Below are 25036 nucleotides of genomic sequence, written 5' to 3'. Positions count from 1 at the left end.
AAATACTTGAACAGAATTAACTATAGATTTTGTATTAAATGCATTTTGTTTTAAGTTTGTTGAAAATTTATGATCTGTGTATAATGTTACTTCCTTTCATCTAGTTTATAGTTAGGGTGTCCCATTCTCCCCAAATTCTATACCTGTGAGAGAAATTTTCAAATAAAATATTTCAGTCACGTGTACCTAAATGAACACACATGCACTTTCCCTTTATAAAACTTCACTTCTCTTTAATTATGCAAGTAATTCATAAATACATTCTCATGAAGAACTCAAAAATACAAAGTAAAACTCACTCTTGATTCCTTCCCCCATGGTACACAGGGCTACTGATTTGCCACATTCCCTTCTGAATTTTTAAAATACGTTTACATATTTTGTATTTTGTTTTTCCTATAAATATAATATGAATTATTTTAAACTTCTCACTTTGTTTGTCTTGGCGCTCTTTCCATATCAGTATGTGTGTGTATGTGTATGCTCATTCTGTATGGTGTTCTGTAGCATGGATGTACCACCACTGATTTAAGCATCCTTCTGTTAATAGATGGATACTAATAGGTGAATAGGTTGCTCTCACTTTTTTTCCTTCCTATAAACCAACCCTCAGTGATCATCCTTGCATATCTCTTCTGAACATGTACCATTTGCTCTTAAGTAAGGTCTTCCTGCTCTGCCTCCTTTCCATTTTCAGTCCCCAAGCAATATCTCATAGCTTGCATCAGTGTACTCTTTTTCAGGTTGTGGCCAAAAAGCACAGGATCAAGTCATGAAATTTGCATTCTAGACTCTGTTAACTTGCTCTGTGATCTTGGACTCTTTTATCCTTTGTTATGTGAGAACAAAGATTAGATGGGATGACTTCTAGGGGTCCTTACAGTTCTAACAATCTCTTGTTCTAATTAGGCTTGTGGGCGTGATGTCATTCATTTTTATCATATTCAGCTAGTAGCAAGTGCCATTGAATCTTGTAAATCGTAAAGGTTCGCAGTGCTTATGAATAAAAGGCCATTATACATTATTCCTCATTAGTCTTCTGCGTTACTTCTCACCTGAAGCTGGAATGCCATTTCCAGATGAACTAGTAGTGATGGTAGTAATGGTAGTAGTAATGCCTTTTTTCCTTTGGATAATGCTCAACAGTTTACAGAAGCCTGTTACTCATACCAGCTCATTTTTAGGTATTATCCTTTTCCCACAAATCCTGAGAAATTAAAAGACTTGTTCAATATCATTCGACCAATGAGTTTCAGGGCCCAGACATTACCTCACATTTTTTGATTACTAAATTCACTATTTTCTTAAAGACAGTTTCTTCATACTCAAATATTTATTCAAGTTACACTAAATTTCTTTTTCAACATTTATAAAGTGCTTGGTATTTATTAGATGCTATTTAAATGTTAGTCTTCTATTCCCAACCTTTTCCCCCGCTCCTCCTAGTTTACTGGCTGGTTTGTGTTCAGTTATATCAGTTCCAGACATCAAGATGACCAACACTTTTGAGTCAGCATCTCTTGAGCGGTCAGCGAATGCGTTACGCTAGTAGTTGTGGCTATTGTTATCCTTCAAATCACTTGACACAGACCGTAAACATTTAGCTCTGGTGTATGAAAGATGAATCAGAGGCCAAGCACAGCTTGCTACAGGGTATCTGTTTCATCTTCATGATGGAGCCCAAGTGTGCCAGTGATGATTCATGGGAATACTTCACGAGGAAGACTGGTTTTGTTTGTGTTGGAAATCTTTTAAAGAATGCTCATCCAAGTGTGGATTCTTTTATTTTCAGATACTTTCTTCCTAACATACCAGCACTGAACTGAAGTTATTACTTGCAGAATACCCTTTTACGCAAAGGCAGTATGGCACAATCCAGCAGGACTACTGAGACTAAAATGTGCTACTTTCAGCACTTTCTTACTTAAATTTGGTTACCAGGAAGTAGAAACTATATATCCTTCATAACATTTTAGTTGTTCAGAAATATATAAAGCAGTTTTTCTCCATAACTTTTGACTTTCCTGAATGCTGGGAAGAGCTATTTGGAATTTGTGAAAACTGATACTGTCTGTTTGTGACTTGTGATATTAATTCTGCAGCTATGTCAACGGTAGAGTTCCAGAGACGGTGGCATGTTTCCATGTTTTAGTATTCCCATTTCTCTCACCCTAAAATCTCCCACCCTCTGCCCAAAAATTATTAAAAGAGAGAGTAGAAATGAGGGAGACAAAGAAGCAGACCATTTATAGCTTTTCCACATTTTTTTCTGTTTCTTGTTAATCTTTTTCCTCTCATACTTATTTTTTTCCATAGTATTTTTAAGAAATTTCCCTTGCCTCTGTATCTGCCCCGGCCCGCATTATCGTGATTACCCCGCTCTGTACCTCCCACCCTCCCTCCTGCAGAGAACTTTACAGTCTCGTTATTTGTTCCTCTGACTGAAATGTGCACATACCACAGCTCTCTGGTCATGAGTCCTGGAGCCAAGGTTCTCAACTGCTGTGACAGTTCTCAAGTTGGAAGGGCCAGGGGCCATTTATTACTAATTATGAGTACCCGAGTTTGTAAGTGCTTTGTTTTTTTAAAGCAGAGTTGAGCCAGCCTTGTAATAAGATCACTGTCACCCACTTGCGTACAGAAATGCTTTCTTACGTGGGAGAGAAAGAGTAACACTCCAGCTAATGGTCTGGGAATTGTGCACAACCCAAACTCATCTACGCCACAGCCTGTGGGAGTGTGTCGTGGAGCATGCCCGTATCATCTGCTTTGGGGCTTTTTCTCAGCAGAAAAAGGCAAAAAACCTAACCAAAGAACAGGCAGATGCTGCCACCTAAGATTATTTTTGTTTGTTTGTTTTTGGCACGTGTTTTGACCGTATGGTATTAAAAGCTGACTGAACCCTGGAAAAACATTGTTTCTCTCTTTAATCGAGGTTCGATTTGCTTACGTACTTGTTCGTTTTTACTAGCTGTTATTTATCAACACAAGACTGAGGTTAGGATGAAAATCATCCTGCAAGTTTTATTAGATAGATACCAAAAGCAGCAAATGGGAAAGATTTTACAAATGGCAGAAGAGGACTTCTGAGCAATCAAAGTGTGTGGTGGTCTCCCTGGCTTGCCTCCTTTCACAGATATTTTCTGGAAAGAGATTGCAAGGGCAGAATGAAAGATGGCAGCACTGTGGATCAAACAGTTTCACATTTTACCTGTAGTTGTGGTTTGGGTGGTTCACACATCTTTTTGTCCTGTCTCTTAGTATAAAACCTTCAAAGGGATCTTATGTTTTCCCGGGAGGTGTCTTTGTGGTAAACTCAATTTTTCTTTTTCCAACTGATGTTGGCAATCTCTACTTATTGTCTCAAATTTAACATAAAATGAAGCCTTTACTCAAGCAGAAAGAAAGTAATGAATCTATAGTTGTTTCTGTCTCTGGGGAGTAAACTAGTCATAGATCCATGAATTTCTCAGTGTAAAAAAAAGTTAATGGGGGTGAGTAGGAGGAAAGAGAACATTTACATTTGTTCCAACCCAAAATGTATATAAAAAATATCATTACTTTGCAACTGCTTAGGATAACCTATCCCAGAATTGTGGCTCTGGGGATCACTTTAGATCTAAAGATAGCAAAATTTGTTAACTTCTTGTGGAAATTCAAGTGTAGTTTTGAGGCTGTGTAACTGGAAAACAAAGAGTAAAAAGTTCAGATTTTGTGTACAAGTTAATTGATTGGTTTCTGTGTTGGGTGTCTTACTCTCCCTCTCTGTAAAAGTAAATTTTCTCTCGTAGTTCATTAATAGCTTCATCATTGGTGTTTAGAGAGCATATTCTTTAAAAGTCAATATATGCGCAACTCTGAAAGTACTAAAAACCATTAACTTGTATACTTTAAATGGATTAGTTATATGGTATGTGAATTATGTCTCAATAAAACTGTTACATTAAAAAATCAATTGTAATTATATTTGAAAATATCGTGGGTTTTCTTTTTCTTTGTACATTTACCCAAAAAACTAAACGTTCTTCACGACCTCTTCAGTAGTAATCATTTTTATTGAAAGCCCCTTTTGTATCAAGCACGGCTCCAAGCCCTTCACTAGCTCAGTGGAGTTGCGGGGTGCTCCTTCCCTCTGCGCATGCTCAGGTAGCCCTGGCAGGCTGACTGCTGGGTGTTAGGAGGCTGCGCCCTCTACGTCCACACATTTCTCCTCCCACTGTTTGACACGGCTGCCTACCAAACCTATCGTGCTGGCTAGGCTTGTTTTTCTAATTATGTCGTTTAATTTTTTTAATAATCCATTTATATATAGGTTCTAAAAGAAAGGGTTGATTTTGTGAAAGGAAAATTGTAGGCTTTAGAAAGACTATATAGAGGTAAGTTGCTATGAAAAAAATTGATATCGAATTAGGCATGAGAGAAACAATTGTAAAAGATTTTGGGGGAAATCGTCAAAACTTGGATGTGTATTATAGTCAGTATACTCAGTATACAGTTGTCCCCCCTTATCCATGGTTTCACTTTCTGAGGTTTCAGTTACCTGGGATCAACCCTGGTCCGAAAATAACACTACATTACAGTGCCTACTCACTCACCTCACTTCATCTCATCACGTGGGCGTTGTATCAGCTCACATCGTCACAAGAAGGATGAGCACAGAACAGTAAGATATTTTGAGAGAGAGAGACCATGTTCACATAACTTTTATTGTAATATATTGTTATAACTGTTCTATTTTATTTTTAGTTATTGTTAATCTCTTACTGTGCCTCATTTATAAATTAAACTTTGTCATAGGTATGTATGTATAGCAAAAAGCACTATATATATAGGATTCGGTGCTATCCACGGTTTCAGGCATCCACTGGGGGTCTTGGAACATATCCCCAGTGGATAACGGGGGACCACTATACTCACAAGTATCCTAAGTCCTCCAAAACTGGAAGTCATAGGCAATGCAGTGTGGTGTGGCTTGTGTAAGAAAAGATCGGCAGCTGACTGTGCATTTAAATTTAAGTTACAATGAGATATTTAAGAACTGTATATGGCACTTTTTTAGAATTTTTCACTTTAATTAACCTTTTTGATTAACCATCAAATTAATGGTTCATGCATCATTGAATACAAAGGCCTCATTGAATACAAAGTATATAAGTATATATATACTTCTGGTATAAGATTCAGAGGCACAAACAAAAAGTGGCAAAATGTAGTAAGGTGGTAAAGTTGTTTAGGACTGACAGATGGGAATGGGCTGAAGTTCCAAAGTGTGTGGGTGTGTGTAACAGAAAAAGAGAGAGAGAGAGAAACAGAAAATAAAACTAAATTTACCTGTGTTGATATTTGTGTCCCCATATTCTTGCTATCCATTCACTAGTATTGACTTCAAAGCTGATGAGCCTGAGAAAAGTAATAAAAGGTTCTCGTTCATTAATCCAACAAACTCTGATCTGACATCCACAAAAGGACCATACATTATACTAGTTTATGGAGCTGTGAATGCAAATAAGATATGGTCCCTCTTTATGCCATTAATATCTCCTTTTAGCTTTTAAAAATGAACTTTCTTTACATATATAAAAAGAATGCAGTTTTTTTGTATTTAGGAATGCTGTGACTATTTGGTCTCATACTTAGTTCTTAAAGCAACAAGTTCTCTTATGCTCTTCTTACTGGAAACTCTGACTTTAAATTCCACATCTCCCAAAAGAAAGGCTACCTCCCTTCCTGTATGACAGATTAATACTTTATAATTATCCCTATGTTGTTTGTCTTTTTTCCCTTGGTTTTATGGACAGACACATGCAGGACAGAGAGCATCAAGTTAGGCATCGAGAGACGTGACTTCTCACTACAGCTCTGCTCCTAAGACCCTGAACAACAAGGCACCCTGAGGCCCATGTCTACAGCTTGGGCTGGGATGGAATTGGAATATATACTCTCTGAGGTGGTTTCCACTGCTTGCAACCTCTGAGGTTGTTCTGTCTTTTTGATTTTAATATTTTTAATGGGCTTAGGGTCCCTAATGAGGACATATAAATAAAACATGAAATTTAGAACATATGCATCTTTCATATAAACAGATTAATACAAAGTGCGTTCTAGAATGTAAGCTCTATGAAGTTTGGGACCCTGTTGATCTCATTCATGGCTATACCAACAGTTAGATAAATATATTTTTAAGAAGGAATACATGTATCTTAGTGAGAAATGTGAATGGAGAGGGAAAATAAGAAAGGAAACCTTAGCTCTCAAAGAAATTCTAAAATAAAGTTCTAACTATTGGAAGAGTAATAGCTTGAAGTAGAAAGATTGGAAGACAGATTTTTGCATCTTGTTTTGTTTCCTCGAAAAGTAGGCCGGCCTGGTGGAAGATTTGAGGTTAGGAGAGAGTACACAGGTAGGACATTCGTTCATTTATTCAGAAATATTTAAGTATCCTCTCCGTATTAGTGTTATGGTTATCAAACTTTTTGGTCTCACAACCCCTTTACACTTTCAAAAACTGTTAAGGATCCAAAGAGCTTTTGCTTATATGGGTTATAACTGGTATTTACCATATTAGAATTGAAACTGAGAAATTAAAAACTTTTAATTTATCTCACTTAAAAAGAACAGTAATAAACCCTTTACATGTTGATGTGAATAACGTTTTTTATGAAAAATAATATATTTTCCAAAACAAAAAACAGTTTAGTGAGATAATTACATTTGTTTCAGATTTTGGCAAACCTCTTTGAAGTGTGGCTTGATAGAAGACAGCTGAATTCTCATATCTGCCTCTGCAGCCAATCTATTGCAATGTGCTGTTTGGTTGAAATATACGAAATTATGGGGAAAATCTAGCCTTACCCAGGTATGGAGTGGGAAAAGGGAAGCCCTCACAGACCCCGTGTAGGGTCTCAGGATGAGTCAGGGGTCTTCAGGCCACACTGTGAGAACCACTGTACTTGGGAATGGTGAAACATGAGTAGCAAATTTTCTTTGTTCACCAAATATTTATTAAGTGCATACCAAGTGCCAGTAAATAGGAAAAAATTAATCTGCTAGGAATGAAGAGTTTGGAGGTTGAGACTAAGTTGGAGTTTGGAGTTTCTTTTGACAGCTTGTCTATTCTTTTGGGTGGGGGGTGGGGCAGTACAAAGGGTGAGAGGGAAAAACAGAGTATGGGGAAGTACACGCCAGTACTTGTTAAAATGGATTGTGGCGTTAGATACTAAGAAACTGCAAGATGGAAGAGCAGCCCCTGCGTCTTGATGTGGAAATAATTTGTAGTACTACAAGAAGGTCTTGATGCCCTCCCCCTTTTTTTTGGTGAGGAAGATTGGCCCTGAGCTAACATCTGTTGCCAATCCACCTCTTTTTGTTTGAGGAAGATTGTCGCTAAGCTAACATCTGTGCTCATCTTCCTCTATTTTTTGTATGTGGGACGCTGCCTAAGCATGGCTTGATGAGTGGTATGTAGGTCCACACTGGGGATCCAAACCTGCGAACCTGGGGCTGCCAAAGCCAAACGCCCAAACTGAACCTCTACACCACCAGGCCAGCCCCTTGATACCCTATTTTTAAAAAAAGATGTTAGGGATCCTTGATAAGTAAGAAACAGCCTAGAATGGAGACAGGTATGTAGATTCCTGTTGTGAGAAAGATGAGAGAATCTGTAGCTATAGGTTTGGAGAATGTTGCCCAGTGTGACTGTGATTCGGCTAGGTGGGTGTGATACGAGTCTGGGAAGGTGCTGCCTCCAGACCAGCCTCTCTAGCACTCACCTACCTGGTGTACTGATGGCCAACGTTCATTGTTAAATCCATGTGTGTTTACAATCTCTCAAATAGATTGTCTTTTTTAACCCTTCCAGGATTCTTCCACGAGGAAAGAGAACAAGTAGAATGTTAAATACGTATATTAAGACTTTGTTTTTGTTATAGTGCTTTGTTTCTGATTGTTTTTCCTTTGCTTTTTTTTCAGACCATCCAGACCTTTCAAGTTACCAAAAAGGTAAAGTAATCTGAATCATCTTATTAAATAATAAGCTTAGTTGCCTGCTTTTCTGCTTCTAGTGCTTTCTCCACATTTTGCTACTGTTTCCACCTCCTTCATTCATACTTTTATGAAGGAAAAATACATCTACCCTGAGTTGACTGCTTAAGGAATCCTATATCTCCAAAAGTGGTTTTAATCTCAAGGTGGATTTTTAGCCTTTAGATTCTATTTGTGGGTAATCATTTATATTTGCCTAATTATTTTGCATTCCTTCCTGTAATGGATTGGCTTGTCAGTGTCTTACTTACTTACTAGGTAGAGACACTGTTCTGCTTGAATTCATGACAGTTTATTTCAGATGGGTTGTCTGTATTTCCTTCTAAAAATTTTGTCGCCCTATTAAGATGGAAGTATTCTTTTATGTGAAAATGTTAAAGTTTTATCTTTTCAGTAGAAAAGCAAAATTTTAAATGGATCAAAGTTTCTGAAAAAAAGCACTGTCTCGTCAGATGTCCTTGTCCATTGTGGTTCCAGATATAATATTGTTACACCTTAAGGAACTCTTAAGTGATCTTTGAAATTCACTTACTACAGAAGCTCAGATGCTGATAACTCTGAAGCCTGCCTCAGGAGGGTTACCATCTGTTTGGAGTAAAGTTACTATGTAAATTTTTAATTAGTAAATTCCTCTTCCATTTTTAAAAAATTGTTGTTTTTAAATTGTGGTAAAATACATCTGGCGTAAAATTTACCATTTTAACCATTTTTGAGTGTACAGTTCTATGGCATTAAGTACATTCACATTATTATGCAACCATCACCACCATCCATCTCCAGAACTTTTTTCTTCTGCAAAACTGAAACTGTGTACCCATTAAACAATAACTCCTCATTCCTCCTGCCCTAGCCCCTGGCAACCACCACTCTACTTTCCGTCTCTATGAATTTGACTACCATAGGTCTCTCATACAATTGGAACCATACAGTGTTTATCCTTTTGTGACTGGCTTATTTCACTTAGCATAATGTTCTCAAGTTCATCCATATTGTAGTGTGCGTCAGAATTTCCTTCCTTTTTAAGACTGAGTAATATTCCATTCACTACGTTTTGTTTATCTATTTTTGAAAAAAAAATATGGAAAAAGATGAAGGGAAGAGGCTACACAAGTAAACTTGGCATACTAATAAAACAAATTTCTATTTTTCTAGAAATAATAGGGTCTTCTCAGGTGACTAAAAATTTTTCATTTTGGAAATATTTGTGTATATCTTTTCTCTGTTAATAAATTGGTATTTTTAAAAGTCTTAATTTCTTTTCAGTATATACACATATAAATACAACTTCTTCAAAGAAGCCTTTTCTGATTGCCCTTTCCCACCCTAACTGGAGGACTGTCTTCCTTCATTGAATTCACAAAACATTTTATATGTATCTCTCTAAAGACATCTCCTTTTTGCCTGGTTTTGTAGTTATTTGTGTACCTGTCTGATTTTCTGAATTACGTTCTAAGTTCCTTGAGATCAAGACCCATGTCTGCCATTTTTATATTCCCAGAATGTCCTGCATCCTTACTTCGTAATGATAATTGTCAGATGAATTTATTACTTCACAAGAAATCTGTATCCTGTTTTCTTTTCAAGCTTCAATCATTCCTCCCACTAAATTGTTAGTTAATACCACTGGGAAAGTTATGATGAATAGTATTTTGAAATGCTTACCCTTAAAGGACATGAAGATATAGGAAAGAGTTATGGGGAAATAGAAAGGAAGAAACCGAGGAAGAAGAGATTTCTAGAAAGAAAGGGCTAGCTAAAGGGTTAAATATTGCTCAGGTCAAGGAAGGTGAAAACCAAGACTAGTTGATTTTGGCAGAGTCATGAGAACAAAAGCCAGACTATAGGGGGTTAAGGATTGGGTATTTGGTCAAGACAAAGAGGCCTCAGGTCCAAGGCACTCACTCTCTGAAGCTGGGCTTTCTGCTTGGAAGGGAAGGGGAGAAAGAAGAGAGTGTTTCCAGAAAGACAGCAAAGGGCAAGGGAAAAGCCCTTGGAAACTGAAAGAGGAAAATTTACTCTGGAGGGTCTTACTGTAACACAAATGGCCCATTTAAACCAGGCCACCAAATAATGTCACTTGAGCATTAGTTAACCCTGTAAGACACTTAGTTTATTTGTTTCAACAGTTATTTCTGATCTTTTTCCAGAGTAAACCCAAGAATAAGGTGGCTGAGAATCTATGAGTATTTGAGGGACTTCCCTTTGGACACTCATGAAAACTCCCACATGACAGTAACAACCAGGACCAGGTTGCCAGGCAGCATGCCCACTAACTCAGGCCCACAGCTGACCCATGAACACATTTCATTCACCCTGCTACTTCTGTTTCCTCATCCTAGAAAGGGGGCTGCATCCTTCAGCTCTGTGTACTATTTGAGACTTCACCTGTTCAGAGGATGATGGCAACCTTCAGACAGCCGTGCCCTGGATAGAGCTGCGGGCCCTAACCTAGGCAACTGGTACAGCAGTAGGGCCTCAGGGAAAACTGTCACCTGGTCATTCCCTGGAGAATGACTTCTTGCTGTAAGCCAGGTGTCGCAGAGGTGATTGCATTTACAATTATGTTGTGGTGTTGCCTAAAGATTTCCAAAATTAGAGCAGGCAGATGAAAGACAAGTATTATATGCTATGCAGAAGAGCTTACAATAAAAGGCATGGTCCTTTTGAAAATTCTTCTAATGCACATGTGGTTCACTTTTCAAAGAAAATAATGTGCAAGTGCTTTATTCTTTAAACTTAGTTAGAATATATACCTTGAGTGCTCGCTTCGGCAGCACATATACTAAAATTGGAACGATACAGAGAAGATTAGCATGGCCCCTGCGCAAGGATGACACGCAAATTCGTGAAGCGTTCCATATTTTTGAAAATTGACCGTTCTTTTTCACCACACACCAAAATAAACTCAAAATGGATCAAAGACCTAAAGATTAGGCCTGAGACAATAAGTCTTTTGGAAGAGAACATAGGCAGTACACTCTTTGACATCAGTTTCAAAAGAATCTTTTTGGACACTGTAACTCCTCAGTTGAGGGAAACAATAGAAAGAATAAACAAATGGGACTTCATCAGACTAAAGAGCTTCTTCAAGGCAAGGGAAAACAGGATTGAAACAAAAAAACAGCTCACTAATTGGGAAAAAATATTTACAAGCCACTTATCCGACAAAGGGTTAATCTCCATAATATACAAAGAACTCACACTGCTTAACAACAAAAAAACAAACAACCCGATCAAAAAATGGGCAGAGGACATGAACAGACATTTCTCAAAAGAAGATATGAATATGGCCAATAGACACATGAAAAGATGTTCATCATCGCTAATCATCAGGGAAATGCAAATCAAAACTACACTAAGATATCACCTTACCCCCGTTAGATTGGCAAAAACATCCAAAACCAAGAACGACAAATGTTGGAGAGGTTGTGGAGAAAGAGGAACCCTCATACACTGTTGGTGGGAATGCAAACTGGTACAGCCACTATGGAAAACAGTATGGAGATTTCTCAAAAAGTTAAAAATAGAAATACCCTATGACCCAGCCATCCCATTACTGGGTATCTATCCTAAGAACCTGATATCAGATATCTCAAGAGTCCGTTGCACCCCTATGTTCATCGCAGCATTATTTACAATAGCCAAGACGTGGAACCAGCCTACATGCCCAGAAACTGATGATTGGATAAAGAAGATGTGGTATATATACACAATGGAATACTACTCAGCCATAAAAAAAGACGACATTGGCCCATTCACAACAACGTGGATGGACCTCGAGGGCATTATGTTAAGCGAAATAAGTCAGTCAGAGAAAGACGAACACTATATGACTCCACTCATAGGTGGAAATTAGTATATTGAGAAGGAGATCTGATCGGTGGTTACCAGGGAAAAGGGGGGGTGGGGGGAGGGTACGGAGGGGGAAGTGGTGTACCCACAACATGACTAACAAAAATGTACAACTGAAATCTCACAAGGTTGTAATCTATCATAACATTAATAAAAAAAAAAAAAAAAAAAAAAAGAATATATACCTTGAACCCAGACTCACCAAGAGTGGAATTAGCAAAAAACCTAGCAGTGAGATTTATAGCCTATTTTTAATTTCCTTTACTTCTCCAATTTTCCTGCTTTATTAGATTTTTATCTTTACATTACAACCACTGTCTGGGTTTCATATAGTATATGGAAGTTTTGTTTCCCATGTGGTGCCCATAGCTATACAATGTCTTATCATAGATAGCAAGAAGAGCAGAAATATCCTTAGCAATATTATGGTATTTTGGAGAAACACTAGTCTGAGTCAATTTACTCAGAATAGTTGGGGCTTTCCTCCATGGAGCTTTATGTACTCAGGATGGTGATTCCATTTCTTCAGTGTGAGCAGTTGTCTCTAGGAAAGGTTAGCATGTGAAACATGTGCTCTGTGAGCAAGTGGAATTGTAATATAGTAAGGGTAGACGTGTTTGGAAGAAATGTGCTGAAATCACTAATGCCGTAACGTTTCCATATGTAGTCAGTGCACGTATGCGGTATATAGCAGTGCTGTAAAATCAGAACCAAATGTTTTCAAAGGGTAGAAAAGCAATTATTGAACGAAGTTTTTAAGGTTGCTGTGCATGTGTGTGCAGATTTTTCAAGAACACAAAACAAAAAGTCATTATATGGGTAAATTAAACCACAGCTTGAAAACGAAGCAATTGGGGCCCACTGCCCTCTATTGATAATATGTTTGTAGGTAAAAATACATAATTTCTGGTTCATTTAAAAGAAAATTGATCCATTTAAAGTAAAGTATAATGAGTAATTTTGTAAGCCTGAGGCCATTTTCATTTCACAGGGCTGATATTTTAAAGGTCTAAAATGTAAAGGACTCTTTTTAAGTCTGAAGCAATGAAGAGAAAGTCTCAATGTGCTATTGACAGAGGACTTTATTGCTTCAAAACCAGTTACTTTCATGTTAGTTTGCATTTGGTGGAGGAGGAAATAAAGTATAGAGAATATAAGCATTGGGTGTGTTCTTGAAATGCAAAAGCTTCTGACCACTTGGTGTTTGCATTTGAACAACCACAATCAGCATATTGTGATTTATATGTTTTCGTTACATTCAGAATTATTCTTAAAAGGTTATCTCATCTTATCTAGCATGATGTTTTTAATGAGTTTTAAATCCAGAATTTGCTGTCAAGTGAAGTCCTATGGATCTAGGTGATTTTGCATAGAGAAATTAGCTGTTTGTGTGGCTTAGGAATTTAGTTTTTAAATGTGCATTTGGGGAAGCATACATTTGTGGCAAATTGACTTATTCTTGATGTCTTTTGTTTCTCTGGTATTTGAAGCAAAAGATGATATCATAGTGTTTAAGAAGCCAGACAATAGAAGCAGACTACCTGGGTTCCTAGCTTTGTGACTTTGAACTGGTTATTTAACCTGTCTCTGCCTCAGTTTCATGACATAAAGTTGTGAGAATTAAATAAGATGATCTATGTAAAGCATAAGAGCACCTGGTACTCCTCATAAGTGCAAGCTATTGTGCTTTATTTTCCTAAAATTACTTTTAAAAGAACAATGAAAAATGCCTGTGCAAGCGCTCCCTTAAAGCGTAATTATGTTATATTTTAATTTCCTTATTAAAATTTAATTTTAAATATCTCCACAAAGCCAGGTCTATGAAGTTGAGAGATCAGAATTTATTTTTTCTCAGAATGACATTTTGAGCCACCAGCTTTATTTAAACTGCCAGTATGATTTTGAAGAAATAACTCACAAATATATGAGTAAGAAGCTTATTTCAAATGAGCCAGAAATAGCCATCACAGCAGCCAAATGAGCAAACGTAGTTGAGAATCCCAGAGTAACTGTCCACAAGTTAAATATTTCTTTTTTCTTCTCATAAAAATTCAAGAAACCTGAAGTTGGCAGACTATATTTCAAATTTTGGAAAAGTTCAGTTTAGTCAACTTCTGTTGGGCACCCCATTCATATCAAGATCTGCAAGGGTCAAGATAATCAGTCATGGTCCAAGACCTTAGGGTAGGGACAGAGACACAGGTCTTTCAGTCAAAGGTGGGGAATGAGGGGATGGGAAGGGCATCTGGAAGAAGGGCCTTGATGGTGTGGTTTGGTAAGAGAGAGGAGTTTTCAAGATGTAAGAGACTACAGCCAGACTGTAGTGGTTGGAGAGTGAATGTGTGGTAGGTACTTGTGTGTATGTTCATTTAGTCAATAGATAGTTACTGAGCACCTTTAAAAGGTACTGTTCTAGGTGCTGATACTGCACTAAATAAATAAGATGAAAATCTCTGCCCTCATGGAACTCCCAGTCTATTGGATATGTTCATTATAGTTTTAGCTACAAGGAAAGCTACAGGCTTATGGGAAGTGTTTGGCTTGGTTTGGTTATTCTTAAGATTTACACTACATGAACCTGTTTATAAGCTGAGTTCTTCTAGAATTGATTGAGTAAATCTGGAGAAAGGGAATAACTGGAGAAACCAAAGTTCTGGAAGAGACTGCCAGGAGGATGGATCTTCTGTTAAATTTGTTTTCGTTCCACTTAGGAAGTGTGAATTTTAGATTTTCTCTTTCCCAGGCACACATGGACCTATAAATTGTTGTTTGTCAGAAACAGACATTATTCTGACTCTCAATAGCCTGTGGCATATGACCACTGCTAGTTTATTACAAAAATGAGAGGGCAATGGTCTTGTAATTTTCTACTATAATTCCATGTAAGTACTTAGTCTCATTAGATCTTTTATTGATAAATACCTGCACTTGGTCTGAAACATGAGGATTTAACAAATTGCTCTCTTAGGTAGCAAAAAACACTCTGTTGCTTCTAAGAGGCCTTCTTTGTGATTTCTCCCTGCTTCTCCAGTTATGCAGCCCTGATAGCCGACTGGCCCGTGGTGGTCTTGGGCATGTGCACCGTGTTCATCGGGGTCTGTGCCTTGGTTGGAGTCATAGTCCCAGAGCTGCCCGACTTCTCTGATCCATTGTTGGTAAGGAGAATTGAGCCAGTAGAATTTATCTATTCTCTTTAGCCCAATATCGTCTCAAAAAATTAAGTATTTTAATACATGTTGCATTGTTATTTAGTATCCCATTTCTTTTAAAACCTTCCCAAGCCAGTAAGTATACAACTCTCCTTGTGAAAAGTGAAGACATGTTTTATCTGTATTCTCAGGTTCTTAAAAGGTCAAGGAACTTGCTCACCATCAAAACTCTGGAAAGTTTGCTTCTTGGTCCTCATATTTAAGTTAAAAAGCAATAAATTGGAAAATCTGCATCCTATAAAAACGTTTTCATAAAGTCTTTAAGACTGAATGTCTCTTTTTTCTCCAAAGCAGTTGAAGGAATTTCATTGTTACTGTGAGATAATAGGGTCTGTTTTTAAATAAATGTTCCCCTGGAGTGGAATATTGAGGAAAATATGAGCAAGGATAATGATATACTCTTTGTAGAGCACTGTAACATGCATAATGTAATTTAATTTGACCATAACATTTTATAACATAAAAAAATGAGGATTTACTAAATGCTTAGGTGTGAATTTGAAAGAGAAGCTTCAGATAAGTTTTTTTCGCTCTTTCCTGAGACGTGTAACATACCAAAGAATCATACTGTTGTGTCACAGTCAATAGGTGATCATTATTGTGTCAGATCATCTTGTTTTAATGCAGTTCACCTCTGGAGTAGCTGTGAAGGATGTCTATATTCTCTATTGAAAGCTATGCATCACCTTGACATTGCTCTCCCCAGCTGTTATAACTGTCCTTAGCCTGAAGTGAAGCACTCTAATAGGAATTTGTAATGTTTTCCCTTAGGGTTTTGAGCCAAGAGGGACTGCAATAGGCCAGAGGCTGGTCACATGGAATAACATGGTGAAAAATACAGGATACAAAGCAACATTAGCAAACTATCCCTTTAAATATGCAGACGAACAAGCCAAAAGGTAATCGTTTATTAACTTTTAGACAAAACATTGTTTGGTGAATTCCCCTTTTAATCATTGCCTGAGCAAAAAGATTCACTGTAAAATGTGTGGCTCAAAATCTTTACCACTGAATTTGTTTAAATTGTCATTGTCTTTTAAGATTTTGTATTAGGATGAAAAAGTGAGGGTTTGGGTTTTTTTTATTTTTCAAAAGTGAAAAAATTAATGTTGATTGCTTATATTAATCCTTCCAACTTAACATCAAGTGCTAAATAGGTCATGACTGACGATGTACTGTTACCGGTATGCTTCTTGGCCTTGAAATAGCTAGTACTTTACTGAAGACCAAATTGTTGTTCCCTTTCAGCCATCGGGATGATAGATGGTCAGATGATCATTATGAAAGAGAGAAAAGAGAAGTTGACTGGAACTTCCACAAAGATAGCTTTTTCTGCGACGTTCCAAGTGAGTGGCATCGAAAATGAACAAACCCCTCAGTGGTTCGTTAGCACTTGCGTTTGAGTGGGATTATGACGTAGATTGACAGGAGTATGTGGCGAGTCACACAGCTTCACCCTTTCTATCGCACTTAAGAGATTTCAGCTTAATTAACTTGTAATTTCACTTCTCTGGGTCAGTCAACCACTAATCTGAATTTATTTGCCTACAATAAAAATTAATAAGAAAGAGATGATTGAGTTATATTCAGTTTTAAGGATCATATAAATCTAATAAAATTCTTGACCTTGCCCTAAATTTTATGTCATTTTTAAAATTCCTTTTACTGTTTTTTAAATATTCTAGATCAGATAACAAGTACATATTTTTAGGTTGAACCCTGAAATAACCTACTGTATTATCAAAAATAATTTTTAGACTTTGATTCATTCAAACAGCATATATTAATTCATCAAAAAGCTTCTATGTGCCTGCTTGTCATTAGACATTAGAGATAGAGAGATAAACAAAATAAAGTCCAGTGGTCCAAAGCGTGAATCCTCAGGGACCTAGCTCACTATGTGTGTGAGTGAAGTTTTCTGGGTGTAAGGCAGTAGGAAGTGGTGGTGGTCATGCAGAACTAAAGAGCGCCTGCAACAGAACATGCAGAACGAAAGAGCTACTTAGCTGCAACAGAATGTGCCCTGAAACAACGAGGGAGGACCCAGATATTGTAGGAACTTCTCAGAGGTCAGGAATCCAGATTTTAATACGGAATCACCACATCTCTAAATGTTGGCAGCAAATTCACTAGACAAAATCTGCGGTAGCCTAGAGTCAGCCTAATCACTCTGCAGTTGCCAGGGAGGAAGGAGTGCATGGCCTGGAGGAAGTACGCGTACGTGTGTAAGTCCTTGATTAGCCCTCGTGATTAGGAGCGAGGAGCTGTGGATAATTACAATTTCTGATTGAGTGAATATTAACCTTAAAGCTCTTTCGGTTTCAGCTTTTTTTGTTGTTGAAAATCCTTCTAAAATCTATATTTTCCTATCTTATCAGATCACTAGAGGACCTGATTAGATCTTTGATGTTTCTAGATCTTCCCAAGCCGCAGGGTCTTGATTTTGAACACTGTTTCACTATAGAGTAATAGAGAGAAAGTAGGAGATCTGGGAGGAGCTTTAACTGATCCCAGGAAGCAATGCAAGTTTCTTTGTCTGTCTCTTCTCTTAGAAAACATTCTAGAAAAGTTGAACTCTAGTTAGTTGCGTGTTCTGGCTAGTTGATTTCTCTCAAAGTGTTACTATATGTTGCTTAACCAACATCTGTTAGTTAATATCTGAATCAGGAAGAACGTTAACAAATTCATGAAATATAGTCTTGTTTATATTTTGGTAGTCAACACCAAGTATTTGTCTCATAATTAATAGGTTCTGCCTGACTAAAGCTGTTACCAGCTCTGTGAGAATGAGATGTTTCATTTTCCACAAGGCTTATTTTGGTCTTCAAAAGCAGCCAACATAAGATGATAGCCATATGGTGAAGACAAAAGTTTATTGAAGAAAACTTCACAATCGTGAATAAAAGCTCAGCTCACGTAGTAAAGTTTTATTCATAAATTTGCAAATTGATTTTCTTTCTTAGCACAATGAGGCATTTTAGATAATGTACAACTCATCTGCTTTGTTTTAGTTGGTTCCTAATAAGTTTTTTTAATGCCTGAGGAAGCAGCTTCTTACTGGGCACCTATTTTTCATTGTCTCATTTAATTCTCGAATCTATTTGAGTTAGGTGTCGCTGTTTCCATTTTACGGATGAGGAACCAAGGCTCAGAGCTGTTAGTTGCCTAAGATCACCCAGCTTAGTAAATGACAGAACCTGGTTACACCCAGTTCTAACTCCAACAACCATGCTCTTTCCAGTATATCACACAACCTCCCTTATTCAGAAACGTATTTTATATTAATGTGATTTTCAAAGTATTTTTTCCAGACTCTGGTGTACCAGAGAGACCATGTACTCAACCAAGATATGGAATATGTCTGTGATCCTGGCCAGCGCTTTGTATAAGTTGACTCTTTAGTGCTTTTAAATTGATCACCTGCCATCTTTCCTCTCTAGTTAGCTGCCAGAGTACATCCTTATAATCCATTCTTGATAATCCCTAGTGCATCGTTCTTTGATTTTATATACCATTATGGTGGTGTGTTGTGTAAATTCAATTCATTTCCTGCTGAAAGTTCTTGTGTATTCTTCTTCCTAATTATAGTCTGATCAGAAATAGATTTGTTATATAACTCCTGTGATTTTTAAGATATAACGAATAGACCAAGGCTTTGAGCTAGGGCAATATTATAGCATTGCTTTTTTTTTTCACATTTTTTTCCTGGAATTTCTCAAAAGAAAGGATTCCCTGCTGCTAATGAATTGTCCCTGTGGCTTCCCAGTTTGATTTGTTTCTGAATGCTGAGTCTCATGAAATAAATGAATAATTTATAAACCTTTCTCTTTTCTTTTTTCATACCTCCAGGTGACCGATATTCCAGAGTAGTGTTTACTTCAGCTGGAGGGGAGACGTTATGGAATTTACCTGCAATTAAATCAATGTGCAATGTAGATAATTCAAGGGTATGTAAGTAAGACTGAAATATGTTTAACACAAATAAGGTTATATTTTTGAAACTCTGTTTACTGCTGACCCTGGTGTCTGATCGATGAAAGTACTTAAGTGGCTCACCTACTGAGGAGTAAACACCAGCAGGCCAGCTTTGCGTTCTTTCAGATCCCAGGATCAAAGTGTCTCTGTGTTTCTCCACCTTTAAAGCATAGCATCTTCCTTAATAAAGAACTCTTTTTCTTTCCACTCATGTTCTCTGTCCATGATAGTCTTTTGTATTATTTCACTACATATTTCCTTTCAGGATAATAGTTACGACTTTTTCCCTCTTTCATTGTATTTTCTCTTTCCTAATCTAGTTTCATTGTTCACTGCATTTCCCCCCGAGACAATGGTCAGCATCTTAATTATGGAATGAAATGACTGCCTCTCTGGTAGTCAGTGGGTCATTTGGGTCAGTCACCTCGAAGGAAAATTTAGGTCACAGCCTGGAAAAGGGGACATCAAAGGGCATAAATACAGTATCTATGTAAATGGCCAGAGTAATCCAATCCAGGTTGCCCTGAGCTCTAAACACCTTGCTGCTTTAGAAGACAGAAGAATGCAAGAAGACAAGCATTTCCTCTTTCAGGCTTCTCTAGAACCAAAAAGATATCAGCACCAGAAAATGTAAAGTCAGCCTCTGGGCTTAGAAGAGCTGTCAATTTCATGTGTTCAGAAGCAGTTTCTCCAACTGGGTGCTGCTGATGTCACTCATGGACCTATCCAAGCACAGTAACCAGGCGGAAAAGGAACTCAGTGTATTCTTAGCATAACTCTAAAATGTGAAGTAATTGGTTACTTGAAAATCTAATCACGTGCCCCACTAAGAGCTAGCCTGACAATCCAGTGCAATCACCTATTCCATCAACAGGGTTTCCTAATGGAATAGGAGGTAGCAAAGACTCCTTGCAGTCACCCAGGCTGACAGTCTCATTGTGCTGATTAAGCACCTTCCAAGAGCTAAGTGGCTTACCCAGGTCACCTGGTTTGTTGTTCCCAGGTCTCCTGACTTTATTCTTCATTCTGGAAGCTGTTTACATGTTTTTAAAATAACTCTCCCATTGTTTGGGTCATCAGGATTTTCTATGGGTGCCATCTTTTCTCTGTCCAACTCCAAATCGACCAAAGTCACAAGCCATCTCTAAATAGACCAGAGTTTCTTAATCAGTGGTCAATTTTTATTTGCCATATTTTCTTCTCTTTCGCAGCTGTCAGTTCATTATTCGGAAGCTATGAATGTGTTTCTCTCTGTCATGGGTTACAACCCTTCTTATGTAGAAAGTTAACTCTAAAGTGGTAAGTAGGTAGAGTTCTTGCTATGTGCAAGACTTTATGCAAGGTGCTTATATCTCTCACAGTGGGCCCGTGACCTTGGAATAACACCTTTTAACAGACGAGGAGCTGAGCTCAGAGAAGTTAGGCCAGGCTGCTTACTTTATAATCACGCCTTGGAAGAGAACAGCACTCTATTCCTCTCAGTCCTCATCATTCTGCCTTTGCACTGGGTCTCTAGACCTTCCCTCCCATGAAGACTCTCAGCTGACTGAACTCACACAGTTGATTAATAGCTGATGTTTACTGAGCATGTCCGGCCATGTTCTAAACACTTTAATGAATTATTTCATTTAATCCTCATGACAGTGCTATAAATTAAGTACTATTATTTTTCCCATTTTGTAGATGAGGAAGGTTCACACAGGTGGCAGGTGGCAGATGCAGGATTTGAATGCAGCCAAGTCTAGTTCCAGAGTGCCTTTATCCACTATGCTTTATGCTTCCATAATGCAGAAGGTTCCCCCTGCCATTTTTGTTTTGTCTTGTTTGACTATATATGCCGTTTCCCACTCAAATGAACTTCAGAGTCATCATGGCATAGAATAAGTACCCTTTTTTTAAATCAAGGGACCGGCCTGGTGGTGTAGTGGTTAAGTTCGTGTGCTCCACTTTGGTTGCCCAGGTTTCCTGGGTTTGGATCCTGGGCAGGAACCTACACTCTGCTGATCCAGCCATGCTGTGGTGGTATCCCACATACAAAGTAGAGGAAGATTGGAACAGATGTTAGCTCAGGGCCAATCTTCCTCACCAAAAAATCTCAAAAAACCAAAAAGAACAAGCAATTTGTTCTATGAGTACATGTTAGACTCTTTTTTTTTTTTTTTTTTGAGGAAGGTTAGCCCTGAGCCAACATCCACCCCCAATCCTCCTCTTTTTGCAGAGGAAGACTGGCCCTGAGCTAACATCCATGCCCATCTTCCTCTACTTTATGTGGGATGCCTGCCACAGCATGGCTTGATAAGCAGTGTATAGGTCTGCACCCAGGATCCGAACTGTCAAAACCCTGGGCCACTGAAGCAGAATGCGTGAACTTAAACACTATATACCACCCAGCTGGCCCCCATGTTAGACTCTTAATGGACTCGGAGACTCAAAACCCAATAAGCAGTACTATGCCATTATAGCTGTCAAAGTGAAAGCACTATTTTATACATATATATCAGATGATAAAAATTAGCATCAATAGGTAGCTCACAAAAAAGCATATAGAAAAGATAAGTTGAATGAATTACATGAACGGAAAATAATAAAGCTAAGCATGAGATTTAACATACAATAATGCATATTTCACAATCCTGTACATTTGCTAGCGGTGAGCTACAAACTTGTCCCTAACTCCCCTGGCAACCGGAGCAAACAAGAATTCACAGTCAGTGACAAAAGTCACATAAATAGGGTAACACTTTTTTTTTCCGAATCCCAGCTTTCCTTCCTACTAGGGAGAGCGCTGTTCCCCGTAGCCTTCATAAAAGAAGTGTGATGTTGCGTGCAAAGTTCTTAATAGCATGTTTACAAGAGATACAGTATTGAATCTTAGCTGCTTTGTAAACCCTATCTCAGGTAGACTGGTAGCAGGAAAATGTTATAGCAAAAGCATTGCTACAAGGGATTAAAGCAATGAAATCTAAATATGTAGCTTTCTAATCGTTCGACTTGATGCATTTGCAGAATTTAGACTATCTAAAGGAATACATATGCTCTGCTTGTCTGGAGTATTTTTCTCTACTGGGCTCGTAATAAGGATTGGATAGCTGTGAATTCAAGTTTGTAATCCCTGCAAGAACACAACAAGCATTGTGGTCCTCTTGTGAAAATCTGAGGAACAGACCCAAGACACGTGTCTGAATGAATGGTCAAGCCAGGTGCAGACCCACACCAACAAATGAACAAACAGATAATCAAGGCCCCAAAATTCTACCTCAAAGAGCATGGTTATAATTTTAACCTGTTAAATTAAATACTGTTTTTACCAATGGCAAATGCCTTTATATTCTAGTCTCAAACTCTGCTATGAACCCAGAATAATAAACCTTTCTCTTAGAGATAATATGTTCAATGATACCTTAAATAATAACTCTTGGTTAACAGTTCAGATTTCAGATTATTACTGTACCTTTTTCAGGTCCCCCAGCTCAAGACCCTTTTAGGATTTTTATCTGTTAGATAGTTTAAGTGAACTGTGTCCCAAGGTGACTTGGCAGTCTTTCCCTTTTCTCCCCACTCAAATCCTAGCTATTGTACTTTAGCACTTGATTCTTAACAGCACTCAAGTTGAATGGGACACATCCCAAATGATACAGAGCAGAAGAGCTTAATTCTTGGTGGGTTGACTCCAGAAAATGTCTGGTAATCAGTGTAATATCTCAACGAGACCAGTTGTTTCCATTGTCGCCTGCCTTTGTTTACAGCACACTGAGTTCCAACTCCAGTTCCATTTAAATCCTATGCCACTTATACTTGTAATTCAGACAGGCCTTGCTTTCCAAAGTAAATACCTTCTGTTTGTGGTGCTGTTGTCCACCTCCTAACAGAAATGCTTGTTTTCTTAGACTCTTTTAAAGGAGCCTCAGTTGACTCCCCTGATCTTCTTCATCACTTTTTTCTGCCCTTTGGCTTCTACAGAACACACTGGCAGATAGTCATTAGTAACCAGAAGTGTGTTTCTCTAATCTTGACTGCTGAAAACCCTGTAGTCTGTTTCTCAGTCATTGTAGAACTTGGAGCTCAGAGGAATCAGCTTGTGAAAGGGATTTGAAATTCGGTGCCCAAGACCCTGTTTACTTGGGTAACTTTTGTGGACAGCTGGAACCCTCCTGAAACTTAAAGGACCCCAGAAATGTGTTTCCTGATGTGTTGTTTTAAAGAGGACTGTGGAGGTCTTGCTTTTTCTTTCCTCTCGAACTGCCTTAAACTTTTTTTTTGAGGTAGATTAGCCCTGAGCAAACATCTGCCGCCACTCCTCTTTTTGCCGAGGAAGATTGGCCCTGAGCTAACATCTGTGCCCATCTTCCTCTATTTTATACGTGGGACACCTGCCACAGCATGGCTTGATAAGCGGTGCGTAGGTCTGTGCCCAGGATCTGAACCAGCACACCTGGGCCACTGAAGCAGAGTGTGCAAACTTAACCACTGCACCACCAGGCCTGCCCCCCTTAAACTTTTAATACGTGAGGAACTTGGACACATGGGGAAGGAGAGTCCAGCAGTTGATTGCACCTGGCATTAAGGGCTTAATTTTCTTCCTTTTACTCCTTTCTCAGCCTCTCAACATATCTCCAACTCGGCCAATAGTTTTAAAAGTTAAGGTATCATTTAAAACTCTGCTGGTTTCTTCTTTTTCTCTCCTCTCCCTTTACCTCCTATTTTAAGCCAGCTCCACCCCCGGTACTATCTAACTAGGGAATGGTGCAAAGACATGTATAACCACATAAGCAGAATGACTCCCTAAAACAGCCAATTTGGGAATACCTAGAATTAAAGGGCTATGTTCTTCATGAGAGTTACAAGAAGTTGTTCTCACTAACTCTGTTCTTATTTTTATAAACTTCAAAGATTTTGAAAGCATTCCTGTGAATCCCTCACCCAAAAATATGGCAAAAATATAGTTGCCTTCTGCATGAAGACGTACCTGCTTGCCAGTCTCTTTAAGCGCACAGTCTCATGTATGCCTCTGTATTTAGCTATCTCAGTTGCAAACGACTAAGTCAGAGCTGCCATCCCACCACACTTACAGGCTTGGGCACTCCCTCTGCAGGTTCATGTGGACCCTGACATGTAATATGCTCCTTCTCATGTTGAATTATAATTATTGTTTTTTTTGTCTGATTTCCCTGCCTCGCCCTCAGCAGCTTGAGGGCAAGGACTGCCGCGCCTTACACATGTCGTGTAGGTGTCCAATAAATACTTTCTTCTTTAGAATAGTCGGATGGATGGGAACATATGGCCTTACTCTCTGAAAGCCTAGACAGTTCCTTGTGCTTCATTCCTTTAGAGTCAAGGCACTGGCATCCAATTCAAGGTAAAGAGTGCCAGTCTCAGTGTCTTTTCTTTGTCCCTGTTTCTTACCCTGCAAAAGATCCTTGCAAAACTGTTTTCCAAAGGCTGTCCATCAGCCAGCACCACCCTTGAATCTGAGGATCAGCTCTCCAGAGACTCACCAGCATTTATTTTTGATAGCAGCCATCAAAGTAGTCTTTGCTCTGTGTTTATCATGTCCGACTTTTTAATCTTTGGTCAAATATACACATAAAAAACCCGCTATTACGTGAAAAGGTTATTCAAGGACGGAATTCTGTGCTTTCTTTCCCCGTTTGAGCTGGCACCCCTACTTCCTTTATCTTTGACATTTGGTTATTTCAGCAAATACAAATGTGTTCCAGCTGATAGTGGGTTTCATAATGGATACAATTTATTTTCTTCCATCTGAAAACTGTCAGGCATTGGGCTTGCATTGGCTTTCTTTCAGTTTACCAGGCTGACCCCAGGGAGTTGCATGTTCTTTCTTTTTGGGGTAAAAGTGGTTATCTGCCATGAAAACCAAGGAGATGCTATTCCAGGGTTTCCTGTTATTTATTAGGTGGTTCGCTTTCCCCTCAGGTAGCCTATGTGAATGTTTTTACCTA

The 25036-nt window shown here is 38.3% G+C and overlaps 1 protein-coding gene and 1 non-coding gene across 9 annotated transcripts in view; both read left to right on the top strand.

The window, feature by feature from the left end:
- The window catches only part of DISP1 (dispatched RND transporter family member 1), a 210757-nt gene that overhangs the window by 174059 nt on the left and 11662 nt on the right, over positions 1–25036 (top strand). For 7 of the 8 annotated variants that reach the window (XM_046678924.1, XM_046678928.1, XM_046678929.1 and 4 more), the window contains 5 exons: positions 7969–7998; positions 14924–15047; positions 15873–16000; positions 16350–16447; positions 18951–19048. In XM_046678924.1, the coding sequence (XP_046534880.1) occupies positions 7969–7998; positions 14924–15047; positions 15873–16000; positions 16350–16447; positions 18951–19048 (478 nt within the window). Of the gene's footprint in view, positions 1–6808; positions 6857–7968; positions 7999–14923; positions 15048–15872; positions 16001–16349; positions 16448–18950; positions 19049–25036 lie in introns of those variants that run through there. The other variant, XM_046678930.1, reaches the window with a different exon arrangement.
- LOC124249235 (U6 spliceosomal RNA) lies at positions 10799–10905 on the top strand. Its single transcript, XR_006891306.1, has one exon. It is a non-coding gene; the product is annotated as a U6 spliceosomal RNA (small nuclear RNA).

Source organism: Equus quagga, chromosome 12, assembly GCF_021613505.1.
Source record: "Equus quagga isolate Etosha38 chromosome 12, UCLA_HA_Equagga_1.0, whole genome shotgun sequence".
In the NCBI taxonomy this organism is placed as follows: Eukaryota; Metazoa; Chordata; class Mammalia; order Perissodactyla; family Equidae; genus Equus; species Equus quagga.
The sequence above is the reverse complement of the archived record's forward strand: the minus strand, read 5'-3'. Positions and strand labels throughout refer to the sequence as shown.